The sequence below is a fragment of the Bubalus kerabau genome, chromosome 11 (genome assembly GCF_029407905.1).
Source record: "Bubalus kerabau isolate K-KA32 ecotype Philippines breed swamp buffalo chromosome 11, PCC_UOA_SB_1v2, whole genome shotgun sequence".
NCBI lineage: Eukaryota > Metazoa > Chordata > Mammalia > Artiodactyla > Bovidae > Bubalus > Bubalus kerabau.
Window position 1 is genome coordinate 102,338,145 of NC_073634.1, and position 21,624 is coordinate 102,359,768.

General features: G+C 54.8%; 2 protein-coding genes across 3 annotated transcripts in view; one reads left to right on the forward strand and one right to left on the reverse strand.

Moving 5' to 3' along the window:
* Nucleotides 1-1,052: 1,052 nt before the first annotated feature.
* CRAT (carnitine O-acetyltransferase) lies at nucleotides 1,053-15,772 on the reverse strand. The gene is made up of 14 exons (XM_055541364.1): nucleotides 15,525-15,772; nucleotides 12,752-13,015; nucleotides 10,216-10,334; nucleotides 9,076-9,129; nucleotides 8,342-8,507; nucleotides 7,831-8,005; nucleotides 7,238-7,416; nucleotides 6,588-6,688; nucleotides 6,129-6,248; nucleotides 5,858-5,980; nucleotides 5,634-5,769; nucleotides 4,996-5,058; nucleotides 4,106-4,243; nucleotides 1,053-3,606 (listed from the first exon to the last, which is right to left on the reverse strand). Exons 1-14 carry the CDS (start codon nucleotides 15,549-15,551, stop codon nucleotides 3,391-3,393), a joined length of 1,881 nt encoding a protein of 626 aa, XP_055397339.1. The 5' UTR covers nucleotides 15,552-15,772; the 3' UTR covers nucleotides 1,053-3,390.
* A 151-nt stretch (nucleotides 15,773-15,923) lies between these two features.
* PTPA (protein phosphatase 2 phosphatase activator) overlaps nucleotides 15,924-21,624 on the forward strand; it is a 31,226-nt gene continuing 25,525 nt past the window's right edge. Inside the window, exon 1 of one of the 2 annotated variants that reach the window (XM_055541365.1) lies at nucleotides 15,924-16,072. In XM_055541365.1, the coding sequence (XP_055397340.1) occupies nucleotides 16,006-16,072 (67 nt within the window). In that variant the 5' untranslated portion in view covers nucleotides 15,924-16,005. Of the gene's footprint in view, nucleotides 16,073-16,193; nucleotides 16,538-21,624 lie in introns of those variants that run through there. The other variant, XM_055541366.1, reaches the window with a different exon arrangement.

Sequence of the window (21,624 nt, forward strand, 5' to 3'; positions counted from 1 at the left end):
AGCAGGAAACAAGTATTAGAAAGAAACCTGCACATCCGTCAGGCACCAGGGTGATCAGATGCAGGTTGTAAGTTGTTTCACTTTTTTAAAAAAATAAAGACAAACTTGAAAATACCTGCAGGGAATAGGAAACTACAAATGTGAACCCTGGCAGATTCTTAAATGAATACTGAAAAATACAATAAACACCAACTCCATAGGTAGGTCAATAACAGCCTACTAGACACAGTTGAAGGGAAAAACTGGAGAAGTCAGAGGAAATCCAGAATGCAGCAAGAGAAACAGCAGCAGGGCTGTCTGATGAGCCCTGGGTTTTCCCCCAAGTCCCAGGTAAACATTGCTTTTACCCCAGTTGGCACCTGTCCACACACTACTGCTTGGGCTCTCAGAACTGCCCAGCACCCCACTGCATACTTCACCTAACTCCACCTTTTCCCGTTCAGTTGGTCACCAGGCCTCGCTCATTCCACTTCTTAAGCATTTAAAGAAAAAATTTGGATTCTTTTTATTAAGTCTGTTAAGTTTATGTTTTTTTTTGGTTTGTTTCTTTTTAAATATTTGGCTGCATTGGGTATTAGCTGACACACTGGGGATCTTCGCTGTGGCATGTGGAATCTTGGTTGTTAACATGTGGGATCCAGTTCCTCAACCAGGCATTGAACCTGGGACCCTGCGCTGGGAGCAGGGAGACTTAGCCACTGGACCACCTGGGAAGTCCTTGTGAGCATCTTTGAAATAGCCATTTTCTCCACCTCCCAGGCCAGTGTGGGTCCTGGCCCATGAGCCCCTGCTGCTGCTGCTGCTAAATCGCTTCAGTTGTGTCCAACTCTGTGCGACCCCACAGAGAGCAGCCCACCAGGCTCCCCCGTCCCTGGGATTCTCCAGGCAAGAGCACTGGAGACAGCAAAGCCTCCTGGCAGGCTCCCTCATCCCCACTCCAGGGCTGCCCTTGATTCCAGCCACTGCACTTCCCCAATGGAGAGAGCCCAAATCAAGTTCATGCCAACCCAGAGAGACAAACTTCCAGAGGATCTAGGCAAAAGCCAAGTATTCTTTATGATTTTATTAATTATATATATATTACATTCTCAAATTTCAAATGATGTATTACACAAAATATATAAACTTATGACAGTTCTTTTTCATTCATTTTGGAAAAAAAAAAAGTTCATCATCTGCATCAGTGGCATCAGGGCAGGGTCTGGCTGTTTCTGGGCAACCTCAGTCTGCTGACCTAATTCTCCCAGGTCCACTAGACAAGCGATTTGGGATACGGCAGGACTTTCTGTATTTCATGCATGGTGCTGTACTTGGAAATTTTACTCCAAACACACTGGCACAGCATTCAGATGGCTGGATTTCAAAAGTTTATCCTGTAGGAGTATGTGATCTCCCCAACACTTAGCTCCCCTCGTGTGTCCAGAGACCTGTGTCATAGGTCACACCCCCAGGGATAATGACTACATCTTCATGGTTCTTTGGCTCCCCCCTCCCCCGGAAGTTCCACCAGAGTACTGATTAGGGCTGTTTACGTAAATGTGTCTTCCTCAAGCAGTACTTTGCTGCTCTACAGAACTGAGTGAGGCTCCACGTTATGAAACTTGTAACAACACAAATGCAAAGGGATGACCTCGCTTCTGAAGGACAACATTTTGGGGGAAAATCCTGCCTTGTAGTCAGCCCCAAGCAGTTCTTAAAACCTGAGTTTCTGGAGTCGTGGACGTGTGTCCCTGCCGTGTCCTTGGCCTGCATCACTGCCTCCCCTCCCTGACTGGCCCCAGCTGGGTTGGGGCAGCTACCCCCCTAGTGAGGCTCACACAGCAAGCACTCAGCTCCTGCTGTGGGCCCTGCTTCCTGAGATCCAGCCTGGGGACACCGGGGGCCAGCCGCTCCCCAGCTGCAGAGCAAGGCCTCTGTGCTGTCATGAGGGGATTCTCTTCAGGTCCTGCTCAAGGTCCCTGAAGGGGACCCACAAATCCCTTCCCCACTGAGATCCCACCCTGCTGGCCAGGCTGGGAGTGGCCAGGCCCCGGCGACACCCACTCCCCATGGGGTCGGGGCTCCACTCCTTGCTCTCTGGGGCTTTGGGCATGTGGCATGTGCTCCCTGAGTCTGCTCCATCCTCTGAAACACAGAGACAACCTCCCTCAGTGAACGTCGCAGGTTAGCCAGGCCATGAAGCACCTCACTCCCAGGCTGCGTAGTCCCCTCCCACCCTCAGCATCTTCCTCTGGGCCAGGGTCTTCCCTAGGGCCAGAGTCCCTCCACTCTCCATAAGCTGCCCAACTGACTGTGGCAGGACACGGGGACTGTGCCGGGTGACTGGGGTTGGGGACACATACAAGGCTCTGACTGGGTGGCCCCAGGCAGTGGCAAGGGCTGGGGTCAGACAGCCCCTCAGCCACCACTCCTGATGGGCTCGGTGCTGGGCAGCAGATGAAGCCTTGGGCCCAGACCACAGACCCCAGGCCCCGGCCCACAGGCCCCTGCAGAACTGTCCCTACCTGAAGCCCAAGCCACAGGTAGGAGGGCTGTATCTGAAGCATGCAGGCCTGGGTCTGCTGCTGTGCTGGCCCAGAGCCCTGAGGTCTGAGCCGGCCCCGGGCTTCCTGACCCACACCTGAGAGCTCGGTTCCTCTGGGGGCGTGCCCCTGGGCCCACTGGCTGCCTGGACACCAGCTTCCAGATGCAGGGAAAGCCAGGGGAGGGCAGGGCCAGGCGCCTGCCCTGCCCTGCCTGCCTCCTCAGCTGAAACAACTCTTTACCAACACATTTCCCCTTTATTAACTGCCTCATAAGTTGCTATACAACCAGGACATGGTTCAGGAATCAAGCTGTGTGAAAGCAAGCGAGCTGAGGTCCACTGAGCCACATCCTCAGAAGAGCAGGCAAATGGCGCCACGATGCAGAATGGGCTTCCCCGTCACCAGCTCACCTTGCCCCCTGACCCCTCAGCTGTGGGGAGGCCTGGAGACCGCAGCTCCAGGTAATTCCATCTCTAGGTCCTTGGGAGTCAAGGGATCGGGCTACAGACCTCAGCCTGGCCATGCAGGCAAGAGAAACTGGGCAGAGCTGAGCTAGTGAGGATGGCCTGTCCAGTCCCCACCCTCATGGGGGCTGAGCTCAGCTAGTTCCTTTCCCAGGAGGAGGCCACTGTGAGTGAGACAATGGATGCCTGGGCCGACCTCCTGTTCAGTTTCTGGACTCAGCCTGGGTGCTGGCGAAGACCCACAAAAGGCACTCGGCTTGGGTCTGCAGACCCTGCTGAGGGTGGCCGTCCCTGACTGAGATCTGTGGGGCCCAGGGGAAGAGGGAGCAAAGGAGTGGAGCCCAGTGGGTGGTGCAGCCCAAGGTGGTGTGGCTGTGGCACCGGCAGGCCAAGCAGCAGGCTCAGAGCTTGGCCCGGGGGTGGCTCTGGAGCAGAGCCCGCATGTCCAGGAGTGCCTTCTCCAGATAGTGCGCCAGGTGGACCGCGTTGGTCTCGGCACAGCTGTTGTAGGCTGACACGGAGAAGTTGATGTGTGTCTCCATGGGGTTATAGCAGACGCCATAGCCGTCTGGCACCACAGGCCCAAAGAACATGACACAGTCTGTCTTGGCAGGGACCTGAGGATGGCACAGGACCAAGGCTCTCATCCCAGCCCCATGGTGGCACCAGCCTGCCTTCCACGTGGGCTCCCACCGTGCTCTGCCTGAGACGCCCTCTCCTTGTCTTCAGCGGATAGCTGACTCCCCATGAGTCCTTGGGGGTGCAGTTCTGGTATCACCTCTCTACAGATTTCCCTGACATTCCTGTGGGGCTGTCACTGTCCTGCCTAGACTGTGAGCCCCTGGGGGCAGTATCCCAGTGCCCAGCACAGGCTGGCCTGGATCAGATGTTCTTTAGCATCTGATCAGTGAGTGAATGAAGCCAAGGAAGAGGAGGGGTCTCGACTCATTTTCAGCCTGCCAGAGGTGAAGCCAAGCCCCCGATCCCAGAATTCAGCTGCTTCAAGAATGGCCCATGTGAGTCACATCACCTCCAAGTGACTGTGTTTCGGACCTCAGTGCAGCCTCTCTGGCTTCTGTTCCATCCCACCCCAGGGCAGTTAAGGCAGCGGCTCACCTGGCTGGTGGAGAGGTTGAAGTGCATGGCGATGGCGTAGGAGGTGTCCATGAAGATGTCGGGCATACTCACTAGGTCTTCGATGGCCTGCAGCTTCAGGCCCAGCAGGTGCCGGTCAAAGGCCTCCCCACGGATGGCCTGAGGGAGGGGAGCTGTCAGGAGCAGGGTCTGTAGGCCCACAAGTTGCCACCCTCCCTAGGAGTCTCTGGTGGCAATGGCTCTTCCACTCACTGGCCCTCAGACCTGTGAGAGCAGAGCAGCCGGGCAGGAAAGCCCTCACTTCACAGATGGGGAAACTGAGGCTAGGGACTCCCCTGCCTCCAGGGAGGCTGGAAAGTACAGCCTAAGAGCACAGGCCTCCAGCTGGGTGGCCTGGCCCCATCCTGGCTATGGGACTTCAGCAGGTCACTGACATCTTGGAGCCTCAGTGTCTTCATCTGTGAGATAGGGACAATCACTGAACTCCCTCTGTGGGGTGGCACTGATCGAAGTAGCTGCCTGAGCATAACATGGGCAAAGCCTGGTGTGTGCAGGCACTCAGGGCCAGGCTGGGAACTGGACCTCCACCCCTGGGCTGCAGCCGCGGCTGTCAGCAGGCAGGCACCCTGCGGTCTGCTAGACTGTGCACACCCTCAGCATCCTGGGCTCCGGTGCAGCAGGGAGAGCGCCCGACACAACATCCAGAGGCCAACCTGGGCCCAGGGCAGTTGCTGGGCCTCGCCTTGGTTTCTCCCACTGTAGAATGGGGATGTTCAGCTTTGTTCCAAGTGCCCCAGTGCTTAGGGCAGGGGTGCCTGATGCTAAGGGGAGCAGTTATTTGTTGCAGGGATGGACAGGCCGGGGGGTCACGCCCAGGGCCAAGGGAGCAGGGATGGGGGGTGCTGGCTCACCCGGTCGGTGTAGGCTCGGTGGGCCTGCACGGCCTTCCGCAGCAGCTCCACCTTTTCGTGCTCCTAGGTGAGGGGGAGAGGGCGCTGACGCTTCCTGTCCCTGCTCCCCCCTCAGGGGCCCACTGCCCACTCCAGGTTCTGTTCTCCCTGAGAGCACAGACTGGCCAGTCCCCAGCCAAGGCCTGACACAGGGCAAGTGCTCACTGCTGGTGGCTGACCCTTGAACAACTCGGTTTAAACTCGGTGCTGCTGCTGCTAAGTCGCTTCAGTCATGTCCGACTCTGTGCGACCCCATATGTGGACTTTTGTCAAAAAACACAACAGTATAACACAGCCCATGGAGGGCTGGACCTGCAGACGCACAACCACAGACACAGAGAGTGACTATAAAAGGACATGGGGAGTTTCAACTGTGTGGTGCTCCGAACCCCCGAGTTCCTCAAGGATCCACTGGAGTTCCCTTTTCTCTTTGGCTGCCACAAAGCTCCGCACCAATAAATTCATAGCTCCATCTTCCATGAGATGCCCAGTGTCCACCACAGGACTGGAATATAGTAGGTGCTCAACATGCATTGACAGAAGAAGGAACAGAGAAAGGCTCGAACCCAGCTCTCCCACCCTTGCCCCCGACCTCTCACCGTCACATTGGGATCATCCATGGCCTTGACGAAGGTCAGTGAGTCCATGGAGGCTGAGCGGATGGTGTCGGTCCGGCCCAGGTGGAACATGCGCAGAGAGGCACTTTCGTAGGTGGCACAAGCCTGCCCGTAGATCCTGGGTGGCAAAGGCACTGAGCTCACCCCTGGCAGGTCCCTCCACTTGCCCCCAAGCTTCCTCCTCCTTCCCGGGGGGCGGGGTATACCTGTAGTAGGCCAGCTGCAGTGCCATCTGGATGAAGGCATCTGGGCTCAGCTTCTCCGATTTGGGGAAGTCCTTTCCAAAGTGGTGGAACACCATTACCGTGATGTCCAGGTCCTGGATCATGCTGGGGGTGGGGTGGAGGTGGGAGGTGAGGAACAGTACCCAGCAGCCTCTGCCAACCCCACAGAGGGGCCGAGGGCAGTCTCCGAACCAGCGGGCATCAGGCAGAGCTGGCTCTTGTTCCAGCTGGACAAGCTTCTCCCAGCACTCACATGCTGAGGTTCTGCTTGGCCTTCTCAATGTCGCTCTTGATCTCAGGCGTGATGTTGAACCGCAGCTTCTTGGGCATGGGCAGGGGAACCATGGGAGACCGCACGAGTTCTGGCCTCTTCCTGCACAGGATGTGAGGGTCTCAGGCTCCTACCAGGAGCCTCCAGAGCCTGGGTCCATCCCCGGGATTACGATGGGGAGGAGGGGGCCAGTCCAGGGAGACTCTTGGAGGAGAAGGGACTTGTCCAAGGTCATCGAGCTGAGAAGTGGCAGAGCCAGAATGCAAACCCAGCTCTGATGGACTCTGAAACCCACGCCCCCTTCTGGCTTCCTCTGAAGCAGCACAGATTCCCAGCACAAGGGAGAAGGCCATTCCTCCTCTGAGAGCTCGTCTGTCACCTCTGTGTCATCTGTCATCAGGAGTTGAAGAACTGGCTGGAGAGTGGGAGACCCACACTCACGTGAACTCGATGACATGGTCCAAGAGGGAGACGATGGGGGGTCCCTCGGCTGCCGCATGCTCGTAGATGAGCCCACAGGCGCCATCTTCGGCCACGATGAACTGCAGGGAAGATGGGGTCCCTGACAGCTCCAGGCCCCGGGAGCCATTCTCCTGCAGGATTCCCTCGGGTGGGGGGTGCTCTGAACAATCTCAAGCACTCTGGCTGACTTATTACTCTTATTCATATCAGCTAACACTCACTGGGGACTTCGGGACACCTGTCCCAGGTCACGCTAAGCACATCCTGTGCTCAGAGACCTTTCTGGGTCCTTGCACCTACCGTTTCCAGGAGTCCTACCACTACCCCATTTCACAACAGGGAAAGTCATGACCAAGACTGTGCCGCTCAGCCTGGCCCCCACATTCCAGGCTCTCCCTGATCACGGATGGATGTGTTGGAGGTGACAGGGGTTACCGGGCCAGGCTTGGGAAAGACAGGTTGACTGCTGCTAATTACAGCCGCGTCCACCTGCTGGTTTCCCCTGGCTTTACAAGCTGGGAAGCCAGGGACGCCAGAGTCCAGGGGAGGGACAGGAAGTCCTGAGGTGGCAGTGGGCTGAGCCTGGGTGCGGGTTGGGGGTGGGAGTCCTGGTCCTGCCAGTTCCTCACCTGCAGTGTCTTGTCGAACCAGCGGTTGCCGCTGTTGAGCTTGCTGCCGCCCCCATGCAGCATCTGGCCCGCCACTTGGCTGCGGTATGTGTCTTCTGAGACCCGAGGCATGGGTGCGTCCAGGCACACAGTGAAAATGCTCCTCTGGATGGAGTGCACTGACTCCCGGTTCACCTTGTCTGTGGGGATGTGTGTGTGTGGGGTGGGGGTGAGGGTCAGGCCTGGGGAGGTCTCCAGAGCTCCCTTTAACAGGGCCCTGTAGCCCCGGAGCACCCCATGAGGCACTGCTGCCCCCCTTCAGAAAACAGGAAACAGAAGCCGAGGTCACAGAGAGAGCCGGTAAGACAGCTGGGGATCCAACACGGGAGTGGATTCTGGGGACGATGCCCTTGCCCAACATGGGATTCGGAGGGGATGTGAAGGTGGGCTCCTCAGTCAGAGAACGCATTCTCACTGCAACTTGCTACTGAACAGAAAGAAGAAACTAACTGAACCCAACTGAGGTTTCCCCTTAAGTGCAATGGGGCCAACAGCGCCCGCTCTTAGTCGAGGGGATTCAGCCTGACAGGGCTGCTAGGGCCTGGTGTGGGTACCTTTGATGAGGGTGCTGTAGGCCTTGGCCCAGGAGTTACGGTGGTTGGAGGTGAGGATGCCCACAGGCTCCTTGTTGGTTTGCAGTGATGAGTTCCAGACCTTCTCCAGCTGCATGAAGATCTGATCTGAGGTCAGGGGTGTCCCATCGCTGTGGTACACATCCAACTCAAAAAACTGTCCGGGCATAGGCAGGTGGAGAGAAGGGGTTTTGTGGGGGCCTGAGACAGGCAGTGGTCACCTCCCAGCCCAGCTGGGAGGGGACGGTGTCAGGCCAAGGGCAAGGAAGGGGAGGAGATCCCTGCGCTGCTCTCCCTGGGCTGACCAGGCCCTAGCTCTTCCGGGCCTCCCCCAGGTCAGGGCCTCTCTGGATACCCAGTGGAGAGAAGAGGCCCAGGGCCTGCCTGTTCCAAGGACACATGGGCAAGTGTGTTGGGGAAGCTGACTCTGAGCCCTGTCCCTCTCCTTTCTGCAACCGTGTGGGGGCTGAACAGCTGCAGGGGGATCACCCACTTGGTAGTTGTGCACCACGGTGATGTGCATAGGTGGCTTCTTGGTCCTGCTGAACTTGGTGACCAAATCCTGCTTGGGGCCCGGCACACGGCAGGACGACAGGATCTGATAGTACTGGTTCATGCACAGTGGCTTGCCCCCCAGGTACTCCACGGGCAGGGTCTCGCTGCAGGGGCAGAGGGACAGGAAGGTAGGTGGGATCCATAGGGAGCTGCTGGGTCTGGCTGCAGGCTGGGTTGGGCAGTGGGGCTCACACAAGCAGTGCTGGGCCCCTTGGTGCCTACCCCCCCCCCCCCCCCCACTTAGTGTGGGAAGAGGGGAAAGGGGGGTGGTTGTTGGAGGCCGACTGGATCAGGAGGCCTGTGGGCCACCCTGCTTGTGAGTCAGCCTGGAAATTCCCTTCTCTTCTCTGGGCTTCACTTTGCCACAAGGAAGATGAAACAGTGAGTCATCCCCTGGGGTCCCCTCTTCAGCTGGGATGTCAATTCTAGGGATCTCTTGGGAGAAGGTCCCCTGGAGGAGGTCACGGCAGCTGGAGCTGAGGACGCAGGTGTCCCGATCACCATGCTCTGCCTCCCCAATCAGCAAAGAGGCTAGGTCAGCAGGAAGTGAAAGCCACTGAGCTCTAGGGCCTGCTCAGCAGTCAGGCAGTGGGTGGGGCTGGGCTGCTGGAGTGGCTGTAGTAATTAGGCAGTCCAGGTGGGAGGTGACAGGGTGGGGATAGGGCCACTCACTTGTCAATCATGGCCTTGAAATCCAACACGCCCTCGATTAATTTGGCAGCGAACCTGGAGGAAAAAAGCAAAGATCCGAAGGCTGTGTGGACAGCCAGAAGGAGGGTACTTCAATCCTCTCACTGCCTAGAGAGCCTGAAGGAGTTCAAGTGTAGAACCTGTACTTCTGTCTCACTCTGCATAATCTCTGGGGAAAGGGATTAGGGTGATGTGTTGGCCGAGCAACTGGCAGGACTTTGGTGCTACTGAGTAGCATGACTATGGCTCGATTACGAGTCATGTCCTCTGACTCCATCCTCAGAGGGTCAGAGGCCCTGATTCGCAGCCTGGAGCCTGGAAGGCCTTCACCCTGTTCTGAAGCATCAGTTAGGGAGGGACCTAGGACTGTGGGGGAAGGCGAAGGGTGATTGGGGGGACAGTGGCTTGAGGTGTCCCCTCTCTTAGATCTCTTCCTGTTTCTGGGCCTGTGTGTCCCCCAGGCCATCTCAGTCAACCTGCTCCTTCGAACCGTCTGGGCCACATCAACCATGTCTGACGCATGGGGGTGCTCCTGGCCCCCAACATGGGGACCGCTGGCTAGAGTTTCTGGGCTTGAACCCCTGGTCCTTCCTGGGGTGCCCTGGTCCCTTTAAGAGAAGCAGGTATGGCCCTGAGAGACTTACTAGTCCTTGGGCAGGAGATCTTGTCACTGGTATTTTTATCCCTGGTAGAACCGGAATAGAGCCCAAGGCAAAGTGACAAGGCTGAATGTGGAAAACGGGACTGTGTACAAAGGTCACCCTTGTGGCCAGCTGAGGAAAGTGGGAAGGAGGGGGTGAAGTGCCAGAACTGGGGTGAGTGGTAGCCTCAGGTTTAGGGGAAGGGAGGAGTCCTAGTCTGGCAGTTTGGTGGTTAACAAGAGTCAGGAAGATTCTGCTTCATGTCCAGGTCAGTCAATCCTGAAAGCTGATCTTGGGCAGGTCCCTTCACTGCTCCTAGCCTCAGTTTCCCTACCTATAAAACAGGGATGCTGCTGCCTACTTCCTAAGGCTATTTGTGGGGATGAAAGATAATGAACAGGGGCCCCTCTGTTCTCCTGGGGGAAGTGGACATCAGGGCCCTGGGAAGGTCCAGAGCTCCGCCTCCACCTTGGCGACTCACCGGAGCTGGCCCTGCCGATCCACAAAGTCCTGCTTTGGCAGCATCACACCAGGGCTGGAGTAGATGACCAAGGGCTGGCGGTACTGGAGGTAGGCTGTTTTGAGCCACCAGTCGGACAGCTGGGGAAGGACCAGAGCCCGTGAGGAGGGATGGATGGAGACCTGGCTGCCCCTTCGCTGCCAGGGCCAACAGAGCTGGCTGGGTGCCCTCTGCCCTCTCTAGTGAGCACAGATTCTCAAACTGAATGCTCAGATCCAGAACCCCCCAGTCCTGTAAACCCAGCAGCAATCCATCCTCGTCCCTCTAATGGAGCCAGTCAGCATTAGCAAGGGGAATCAGGCAACACTGACAAGGAAAAAAAGACTGGCAGTAGACCTGGGGTTGGGGGAAGAACAGAGGGAGAAATAGCAGTCATTTTTCCCTTCTCTCACATATTTCAGGTCAATGATTTTAGTACTTTTAGAAAATAAAAATGTACATCTGATAGAAAGGAAACGAGAGAAAGTTATATGAAAATAAAGTCTGATGCGTAAGTTTCTGCCTGTCTCAGGTGGGCACACTCTAGGAAAGCAGGAGCCCTCAGAAACCCTGACCCTCTGTGCCCTCAGCTTTGCTGCTGTCAGGCTAGGGAATGGACAGCCACCTGGATCTCAAGGTCAGGGCAATCTGGGACACAGCCCCGGACATCTCAGAGCCTCTGTAAAGACAGATTGCTACAAGATGTAGGTGACTCTCTACTAGGCTGGCCACTCTCTGCCCAGGGTGGAGTATTTCCATGGATATGCAGCTAAAGGCTCCTGTCTTGGGACCTGCAGGTGACCATCACCCTTGAACCTTATGTGCTGACAGCAATACTGCCCCCACTACACATTCTCCCCAGCACAAGCCTCTGGGGCAGGTCTCTCAGGCCCTGGAGACTCAGCCCCACTGTGCTTCCTCATCCATCTTAAATGCAGTAGGACGTGCCTTTTACCACATGGACTCCCCTTGGGAAACTGTTGGCTGTGGGCCCCTGGCAAGGGGTGAACAAGGGCAATGTGCCCGGCTCACACAGCAGGCCCACAGGCAACTGCTGTCTGCTGATCTGTGACCTGGAGACATGGTCCCCGATCAGCCAGGCCCTCCTGTCTAGCTTGGAGCCTCCTTGAGCACTGCTGTGTGGCTCTTTGATCCATCTCCCTGGGCCTCAGTTTCCTCACCCGTAGATGGGAAGGGGCAGACAGGAGCTCCCTCCCCTTGGGGACAGCCAGGTTGGGCTGCCCTTCAGCCAGGTGCCCCCACAGCCCTGGAGATCTCAGAGCCTCTGACCAGAGCTCTGGAATCCAGGGGAGCCCCTGCAGATGGGGGCATTCCCTTAGTGAAAATCTGCTGAGCAGGGGCAGAACCATCAAGGACCCATGAGTGGAGGTGGGGGGTGCTCCCACTCTTTTAGCCAGAACATGAAGTCTGAAGTAACAGTTCTGGCTAAACAAAGTTGGAAAACTTGCAGATCCCAGATGCGGTAAGATCCTGACCTGGTAAGGTTCATCTGTGCTGGTGGCCGGCTGACATCTCCCACCTCCTCTCTGTGCAGCCCCTGCCCTTCCACCTGCTCCCTCACAGCGCCTGTCATTTACAGGGCCACACCCATCTCTGGTTCTCCATTCATCCCTCTCTCAACGACCCTTCTTCCCTCCCCACATACAGTTGCTTTAGGCCTGGACTGTCCATCCCCCAGCCCCATCAGCAAGTGCCACTGATGCCAGAACATATCCTGGACCGAATGACTTCCCGTCCTCTCCCCGCCAGCCTGCCCACAGGCTCCTGTTTCCACCTGCGCTTCCCTCCCACCAGCAGGGTAGTTCTAAGTTCATGCTGGGTGTGAAATGAACACAGAAAAGTGTCCAGGGCACCAGCGCAAACACATCCGGACACAATGAACACACCTTTGTGAAAGACTGAGACACAGAACCAGGACAGACAGTCACTGTCAATACGATCACCCCACAGCCCCCTCCCACTGAGCTCCAGTCCAGGGGCTTCCTGGGCCCCCCCTACCCCTGCACCCCACTCCAGCCTCTGTCCCTGAGCCTGCCAGCTGTCTCCACCTGTGCCTGTGCTGCCCGCTCTGACTCAAACCCAGCACCGCCTCTGCCCTGTCCTCCCTGCCCCTCTGGAACGGAGAAGCTATTCTCCACCCTCACGCCTGCTTTTTCCTTTCCACTTGAGAGAACTGTATTGCCTGATACAACCTGGTCCCCTCACGTGTGTCCTCTCCCTGCTCTACTTGAACGTTAATTCCACCAGGCTGTTGACAACATCCTTCTTGCTCACCCAGCACCCTGCTTGGTGCTGGGCACAGAGTAAGTGCTCAGGAAACTCCGTGGTGCAAATGGATGCACCAGCACAGCCTGTGTTGGAAAACTGGGGGTACGCAGCCAGCCACAGGCCACAGGAGGGGCGCTCTCAACAACCCAGGCCTCCCGGGAGTGGCCCTGTTCCCCTCACCCTCTACATGAGCCAGAGAGACTGGTGTGCCCCCTGCCTCCTCACTCACCCAGTTCTCCATCTTCCTGGCCCTGCGCTCCAGCCCCTTCTGCAGGCGCTCCCCCACGCCGCCTGCTGTCTGGAACTCTTCCACCAGCTGCTTGGTTTGGGCCCATTCCTCCTCGCTCACGATGGGCTGCAGCGCCTTGAGATAATGGTCCAGGGTCTGCTGGAGTGGGGGCACGGGCAGCCGGGGGAGCGAGTCCTGATGTGCCTTAAAGCGACTAGAAACCTTCATCAAGGAGGAGGGCTTGAGGAGGCCCAGGGGCTTCACCTGCAGGCAGCAGAACATCCTGCTCATTCTCTCACCAGCTCTGGGAGACCCTGGCACTCCTAAAGCTGAACTCCTGGGCACTTATGTGCCCATTCCTGGTGTCAGAGACAGCCTCTTGGGTGGGGCCTGCCCTGGTTTCCCAGCCCTCAGCTGTAGGTATCTCCGCCTCTTAGGGGCCTGGAGATGCAGGTAGGGATGGGGAGGGGCCACTGATCTTGGCAGGGCTCACAGGAACCAAGTCAGGATGGATGGCACCTGCCAGGTGCGGCAAAGATCAGAGGGGCCTCTCACCTGCTGGATGCATAGGGCCCCGCCTTTCTCACCCTGGGACAATAAGCCAGCCAGCTGGTGAGGTGATGGCTCCCTCCCGGAGGTCCCCACCTCCTTTTCTCCCACCTGTACCAGGTTGAGAAATAGGAGGGAAGAAGAGAAAATCAGATAGAGCTAGACAATGACAGTACCTTTGGGCTTTTTTCTGTCTATGGGTTGGGGAGAGGGGTGGCATGGGCACAGTACTGTGCCAAGAGAGAGCTGAGCAGCCTGGCAGGAAGGTGACAGTTGGCAGAGAGGGAGAGTCTAGAGGCTCTGGTTGCAGAGAGAGAGAGAGACAAGAAGGTCCAAGGCTGCTGGCAGCAGTGGGCAGGCAAGCAGCAGAGGCTCCATTTCATACCTTCTCCTTCTGCTGCCCGTTCTCCATGGCAGGACTGAGGTTCTGAGCCCTGTCTGTCTGCCTCTTGGGCTGGATCTCTAAGCCTAACTGTGCTACCAAGTGGGTGAGCAGAACCTAGCAAGAGGCAGCCACTTGCCCGGGCTGGAAAGAGAAGACAAGAGCCAAGATTCAGGGGATGCAGGCGAGGCGGCGGCTGCAGTGGCTGTGGCGGCATCTGGGCTTGTGTTGCTGCGGGGGCAGCTGCTCCATCCTCCCCAGGTTCCAGAAGTGCAGGAGTGGGGAGCAGATGAGAGGGAGAACGCTGTGCACCGGAGGAGAAGGAAACCTGGAAAACGTTTCCCTTTCTTCCCTGGATGGGTCCAGTGCCAGGGAGTCAGGCCAAGAGGTATTAAAACTCCACCTGCTGGAATGTGCATCGGTCTGTGTGATGAGGGAATACTTGGCTGAACGACAGAAACTGCTTGACCACCAAGGTTATACCGTAACCGTGAATATGGTCCTGAAAACTGGGGATGGAGCCACTGAGGAGCAGACCCCCGAAAGGGGCAGCCAGTGGGCATTTCTCTCCAGGACATCTGATCCCTTCTGGGCCACCCTTCCCCTAAAGTCTAGTTCTCTTGAGTCTAGTTCATTTAGCTGGGGGTTACCAGTAGAGACCTTTGGGTATTAAAAATAAACCAAAGAATGCTGGCTTGGGGATTGGGCTAGATTTGAGTCACCTGACCAGGGAAGGCAGGCCAAGTCTCTTTTTGCCTCAGTTTTCCCGGCAGTGATCGCATGGGGTCGCTAAGAGTAGGGCACGACTGAGCGACTTCACTTTCACTTTTCACTTTCATGCATTGGAGAAGGAAATGGCAACCCACTCCAGTGTTCTTGCCTGGAGAATCCCAGGGAAGGAGGAGCCTGACGGGCTGCAGTCTATGGGGTCGCACAGACTGAAGCGACTTAGCAGCAGCAGCAGCAGAGGCCATCTGTGGGATGGGAACACCTTGCTGGCTCAAGCCAGCAAGGAGGAGGTGGAACTCTGGGGCCCTGGAATATCTGGAAAAACCTCTGCGAGAGTAGATTGGTACCTCAGCCCTCGCAGTGTCTAAATATCCTTGGCATAAACACAGGGAGATACAGAGGTACGCTAGGAGTAGAGAGGAGAGGGATCTCGAGTAGAGAGCAGTGCCACCTGCTCCAAGCTGCCCTGGGGAAGACTGGGGGTGGGGGTGGGGGTGGAGGGGTGGGGGTTTGTAGATGCTAATCAAGTTGCGGGGAGGGGCTAGTAGAAGTGGGGGGCGTGGGGCTTCCGCTTGCTGTCTTCCGCCAATTCGGAGGACTTTCTGAGCAGCCCAGCTTGATGCCTTCACTGGAGTGGCTCTGGCCACACACAGTTCCCCAGGGACCATTTGATCAACCCAGGGAGGGTGACCAACTGGATGGGGTTGGAGAAGTGGCCGGCGAAGAAATGGCTCAGGCTGAGCCGTGGACAGGTGTGTGAGTCAGAGAATAACCATGGGGAGACATTCCTGGTCTCTCCGCTCCTTGGCTCTGGGTCTAAGGGTGGAGGTGCTGCCCGAAGCCAGGGTCCTCACTGTCTTTTCCGGGTCGCTGGAATTTAGTGCCACAAAAAGCCTCTTGACCTTGAGCCTCAGTCTCCCCCTCTGCCAAACGGGGTTAGTCCATCTGCTGACCCCACCCCAGCAGCTCCTAGCTGGGTTGGACAGCGGCCGCCGGGCCCCAGCGCCTCGACGGCCGGTTTTCCCACTCGGGCGTAGCTACGCTGCTGGCCCCGTCCGCCGCCCGCCCGCCCCGCTCCAGGGCCCGCCAGGCCGACTGCCCGGCCACACTCACCACGGTCCTGGCAGCGAATGCCAACATCTCTGTGGCCCGCCCGCGGACTCAGTCCGCTCCGTCCCACGCGCTGGGCAAAGTCCGCGCCGCCGCCGACGCCGCCCGTGGGTCCCTGCTAGAGCCTCCGGGCCAAGGTCGCGGAGTCACGGCCTGTGGCCGGTAGAGGCGGCCCCGCGCCGACCCACCGGGCCGGGCAGGCGGGCGGCCCGGGAGAGGCGGACTCGTGGGGCGGGGCCTCGGGCCGGTAGCTGCCCCGGAAGCTAAGCCGCGAGCGCGGGGCGGGGGCGGGACCGGGGCGTAATGAGCGGTTGGGGAACCCTACGAGGCGGTGGAACCCGGGAAGAGGAGCAAGGCGGAAACCGCCGTCCGGTTCGCCCTCTCCCACCTCCATTAAGGCGTCCACAAACTGTGGGAGGCAGTGGTGTGCACCCCCTCAGTCCTTTTGGTGGCGCTGCCCTCAGAGTGGTAGGAAAACACAACCATGTTGACAGAGGCAGGTCGTCTAATAGTTCTTGGGGTCGGATCAGAGCCCGGCTCGAAGATGACAGGTGGGGACCGCCCCGCAAAAGCATGGCTGCCGCGCTCCCAGCGCCCTCCTGGCAGGCGGTTGGTGGGTCGGGCGGCGAGCCGTCCGTTGGTGCGCATGCTCGCCGGCGCCCCTCGCTGAGCGTGCCGCCTAGAGTCGGCCGTTAGTGCGCACGCTCGCCGGCGCCCCGCACCAACATGGCTGCCGCCCCCCGCTGATTGCGGCCGCCCCGTGCCGGCCGTTGCTGGGCATGCTCCCAGAGTGCCCCGCACCAACATGGCGGACGTCTTCACTGGGGTGACTTTAATTCTCGGTTTTCGGTTATAGCCTGCCGGGGCTCGTTTCTCTTCAGCCATCCCTGAGCGCGTGGTGAGGCCGGGGCAAGGCGGGGTGGTGCAGGGGTGAAAAGGGAGAGGGTAACGGCAGGCATCCCGGCCGGCTCCCGGCGAGAGGAAGATGGCTGAGGGCGAGCGGCAGACGCCGTCAGGTAGGGCGGTGGGGCCGGTGTGGAGTCGGGGCTCGGGGGCGGTGCTAGGCGTGGGGGCGGGGAAGGGGTGTGGTGAGTGGGGGTCGCCTCAGCGGCGGGAAGTGGGGTTAGGGAGCTGGAGGACCTCGAGGGGCAAACGCTCTTGGGCCCCCGAGAAGGAGCAAGAGTTGAGCGGGCCCCCGAGTGAGAAGCCGGGGGGTCGGGAGGGAGGGCAGGATCCCGGGGCTGAAAAGGGGTGAGTGGGGCGTGACACCGGGACTCGGGGCGCCTGAGCGGCCCGAGGGTTCGGGTGGGCAGAGCTCCGCGGCCAGAAGGGGAGGCCTTTTCCACATCTGGGCTGTTCGGGCTCAAGTCAGTTCTTGAGCTGGTGGGGAAGCACCCCCACCCCACGGATGACCCTGCCTTGCGGGTGGGGGCTGGTGCTCCGTGGGCCTTGCCTCGACCCCCTTTGCCAGCCTCCCTCCGCTCCCTGACCTCCCGTTATCACCTCCCTTCTCTTCCCCTCGGAAAAAGGGACTCGAGTTTCAGTGGCTGAGAAGTTACCGAGACAAACTGCCCCTCGGTCGTCTAAACCACTAATTTAAAAAGGCTGATTGTGCAAGGAGACGAGTCACTTTTCTGGCATCATCTTCTATAACTTTTATTTACAGGCTGTGGTTTCTTTTTAGTTAATCTCGAATAACTGGCATGGAGGTGATAGGGAAAGGATCCTCTTAGAGAGACCGGTTACCTAGGGGAATGGAAGGGTGTTTGCTGACCACTCCCCCTGCCCCTCCCTTGAGCTAAGGAGAACTGACGATAGATGACTTTTACAATTCTGTCAGAGGTGTAAATAGGTTGGCCAAACAGTTATTTTCAAAACAGCTAGTGTTTTGAAACCATTCTGTATTCCTTCTGCCCTGGCTTGCCTTTTATAATCTCTGGGAAGGTTTCAGGAGGGAGAAATTTTGAAGATCAAAGAGGTATACCCTCGCACCCCCCACCCCTCGCCCTACACACACACACACACACACACACACTCACTCACTCTCACTCTCACTCTCTCTCTCTCTCTCTCTCTCTCAAGAATATTGCCAGGGCTTCCCTGGTGGCTCAGATGGTAAAAGAGTCTGCCTGCAGTGCAGGGGACTTAGGTTTGATCCCTGGGTCAGGAAGTTCTCCTGCAGAAGGAAATGGCAGCCCACTCCAGTACTCTTGCCTGGAAAATCCCATGGACTGAGGAGCCTGGCAGGCTACAGTCCATGGGGTTGCAAAAGAGTTGGGCAAAGAGTTGGGTATGGTCTGTCAAGGCAACTGAAACCAGACATTTATTTTACTTGGTACAGAACTTCTGTGCATATGCCCTTAGGAGTTCTGGTAATGACATCAAGGTATATAAGGCAATCAGAATTATCAGTGAGATGTATGTGTCCCTGAAGATGGGTGGCGGGAGGTGTAGGGGCAAGAACCTAGGCACTGAGACAGAGGTGGCCTCAGGGAATTCTCTATGTCTGAGAAGATTCAGGTTCCCAGGAGGTGGTCCTTCTTTGAAGTTTGAAACTCAGGATGTTTAGGAACAAGTAGTAGAAGAACTGCTTAACTCAGTGTAGTGATAAAAACCTTGGATTTTGGAGTTACAAAGACTTGACTCTACCTGGCAAGCTTCAGCCTCTGTGAGCCTGTTTCCTTATCTCTTCTTGGCAGGGTTGGTAGTATGTGTTCCCTAGATGATGCAGGCAAATTGTGGGACGTGGTGGCAGTCAGTAAAGGTGGTTTGAGTTGAACATATAGACAGGTTCCCAAATGGTAATATACTCTTTAGGGTTTTTAGGAACATCTCTAAAACCCTGGATATTTCTACCTTATACTGAGAAGTTGTTGGGAATCCAGCTTGTGCTATGTCACCTTTGTCAGAGAAGGAATAATCTGAGGCTAGAGAAATTGGATCTGACCTCGTTGATCATAGTTTCAAGTCTGAAGGCTTTTTTTTTTTTTAAATTTGGAATTACATGTTCTGGTGATTGTGTATGTGTTTCATCAGTGATTTATGCAAAGCTTCCAAGTAGCTTTTCCTCTGAGAACAGGACCCTGTGAAATAATGTCAGGAGGGTTCTTCCCTTGCAGAGAGGAACAGTTCTCTCAAATTTAGAAAAGGGCTCTGTTCCCAAGGATCATTTGCAAATAGATAATTTGAAATGTGGAATACATTTTCCCATAAAAACAATGTGGTTAGGTCACTGGCCTGACCTAAAAAGCTTTTAATTTAGCATCTTACTTGAAGTAGCAATTTGCTAATAGTAGGGTCATCAATTTGAGGTTCTGGGAACAGGACTTGCAAAACAGGTGGGCTGAAGAAAAGTTTCTGGTCTCTTTTTTTTGGCCCTGAGTTGAATTTGAATTAGGCAGAGCTTTGCCTTGCTCTCATCCCCCATTCTCTTTAGGTCTCCAGGCCTCCTGGGACATTTCCTTTCCTCAGGGCCACTCCAGGAAGGCTCTAGTCCCCCAGATGTCACATGTTCAAGAACCTACTTAGATCTTTGTTCCCTTTGTTCATGTAACTGATGTAAGCTAGGTTTTAGGAGGATGGCATTGGGACAGATTTACTTTACATTGTGAGTGACTGATAGTCTGTTACTCTTCTTGGAAAGTTTTCATTTTCATTTGTTTATTAAAACTTCATTTTTTGAGAGTTTTCATTTTTATTTATTTACATTTTTATTTGGCTGCGTTGGGTCTTAGCTGTGCATGCAGGCTTAGAAGTTGTGGCTTACGGGCTTAATAGCCCTGGGACGTGAGATCTTAGTTCCTCACCAGGGATCAAACCTGCATCACCTGGGTTGGAAGGCAGATTCTTAACCACTGGATCACCAGGGAAGTTTTGAGAGTTTTCATTTTTAAAGGAAGGGTCTTACTAATCTGACACACCTCCAATAGTAGATTCAGGCCCACAGCTCCCAACCTACAAAATAGGTGTATTTAAAATTCACAGGTTTTCCGATTCCAGAAGGCAGCGTTCCATAATCAAACAAAGATTCATGCAGCAAAACATAAATTCCAGCTAAATGGGATACGCACATTACTCTGTTTTTCTTTCCCCAGCTTCTGAAAATATAGAAAATCCATTTAAAATAATTTGTTTATCATTACAAAAGTATCATAATGCTAGTGTTTAATAGTAATATATAGCTTAGAAAGTGGAAGTCCTTTATAAATCTTATCTCCTAGAGATGACAACTATTAACTTTCATGTTTAACTCTAGATTTTTCTAAGGAATGAGCTAATAGGTATATGTATTGTTAATGTTAGTATGTAAATAGTTTTTTTTAACAACAGTAAGATTATATTGTATATAGTATGTTGTGGAAGTACAGTTGCTAAGTCCTATCTGCCTCTTTGTGTCACCATGGACTGTAGCACGCCAGGCTTCCCTGTCCTTCACTGTCTCCTGGAGTTTGCTCCGATTCGTGTCTGTTGAGTTGGTGATACCACCTAGCCATCTCATCCTCTGTCGCCCCCTTCTCCTGTCCTCAATCTTTTCCAGCATCAGGGTCTTTTCCAGTGAATCAGCTCTTCCCATTAGGTGACCAAAGTATTGGAGCTTCAGTTTCAGCATCAGTCCTTCCAATGAATATTCAGGATTGATTTCCTTTAGGATTGATGGTTTGATTTCCTTGTAGTCCAGGGGACTCTGAAGAGTCTTCGCCAGTACCACAATTCGAAAGCATCAGTTCTTTGGTGCTCAGCCTTCTTTGTGGTCCAGTGCTCACATGTGTAAGTGACTACTGGAAAAACCATAGCTTTGACTATACAGACCCTTTGTCGGCAAAGTGATGTCTCTGCTTTTTAATATGCTGTCTAGGTTTGTTATAGCTTTGCTTCCAAGGAGCAAGTGTCTTAATTTCATGGCTGCAGTCACTATCTGCAGTGATTTTGGAGCCCAGGAAAATAAAATCTGTCACTGTTTCCACTTCTTCTCCATCTATTTGCTATGAGATAATGAGACTGGATGCCATGATCTTAGTTTTTTGAATGTTGAGTTTTAAGCCAAGTTTTTCACTCCCCTCTTTTTTTATGCAGATGACACCACTCTAATAGCAGAAAGCGAAGAACTAAAGAGCTTCTTGATGATGGTAAAAAAGGATTGATTTCAGGATTGATTTCCTTTAGGATTGATGGTTTGATTTTCACTCTCCTCTTTTTTGATTTCCCCCCTTTTTTGATTAAACCTGCATCACCTGGGTTGAAGCTCTTTAGTTCTTCACTTTCTGCCATTAGAGTGGTGTCATCTGTATATCTGAGGTTGTTGATATTTCTCCCAGCAATCTTGATTCCAGCTTGTGATTCTTCCAGCCCAGAATTTCTTTTTATGTACTCTGCATACAAGTTAAATAAACAGGGTGACAATATACAGCCTTGACGTACTCCTTTCCCAGTTTTGAACCAGTCTGTTGTTCCATGTTCGGTTTTAACTGTTGCTTCTTGACCTGCATACAGGTTTCTCAAGAGACAGGTAAGGTGGTCTGGTATTCCCATCTCCTTAAGAATTTTCCACAGTTTGTTTTGATCCACTCAAAGGCTTTAGTGTAGTCAGTGAAGTAGAAGTAGATGTTTTTCTGGAATTCCTTTGCTTTTTCTGTGATCCAGTGGATATTGGCAATTTGGTTTCTGGTTCCTCTGCCTTTTCTAAATCCAGCTTGTGCATCTGGAAGTTCTTGTTTTATGTACTGTTGAAACTTAGCTTGAAAGATTTTAAGCATTACCTTGCTAGCATGTGAAATGAGCGCAGTTGTATAGTAGTTTGAACTTTCTTTTGCATTCCCTTTCTTTGGGATTGGAGTGAAAACTGACCTTTTCCAGTCCTGTGGCCACTGCTGAGTTTTCCAATTTTTCTGGCATACTGAGTGCAGCACTTTCACAGCATCATCTTTTAGGATCTGAAATAGCTCACCTGGGATTCTGTCACCTCCACTAGCTTTGTTTGTAGTGATGCTTCCTAAGGCCAACTTGACTTCACACTCCAGAATGTCTGGCTCTAGGTGAGTGACCACACCATCGTGATTATCTGGGTCATGAAGATCTTTTTTGTACAGTTCTTCTGTGTATTCTT

Excerpts from the sequence above, each read along its gene's own strand:
- CRAT (XM_055541364.1), bottom strand. The coding sequence starts at position 15,551 with ATGTTGGCATTCGCTGCCAGGACCGTG. Across the intron at positions 8,508-9,075 it reads TTCAAGGCCATGATTGACAA|CGAGACCCTGCCCGTGGAGT; the intron begins GTGAGTGGCCCT and ends CTGCCCCTGCAG. Across the intron at positions 3,607-4,105 it reads TCAACCTCTCCACCAGCCAG|GTCCCTGCCAAGACAGACTG; the intron begins GTGAGCCGCTGC and ends TGCCATCCTCAG.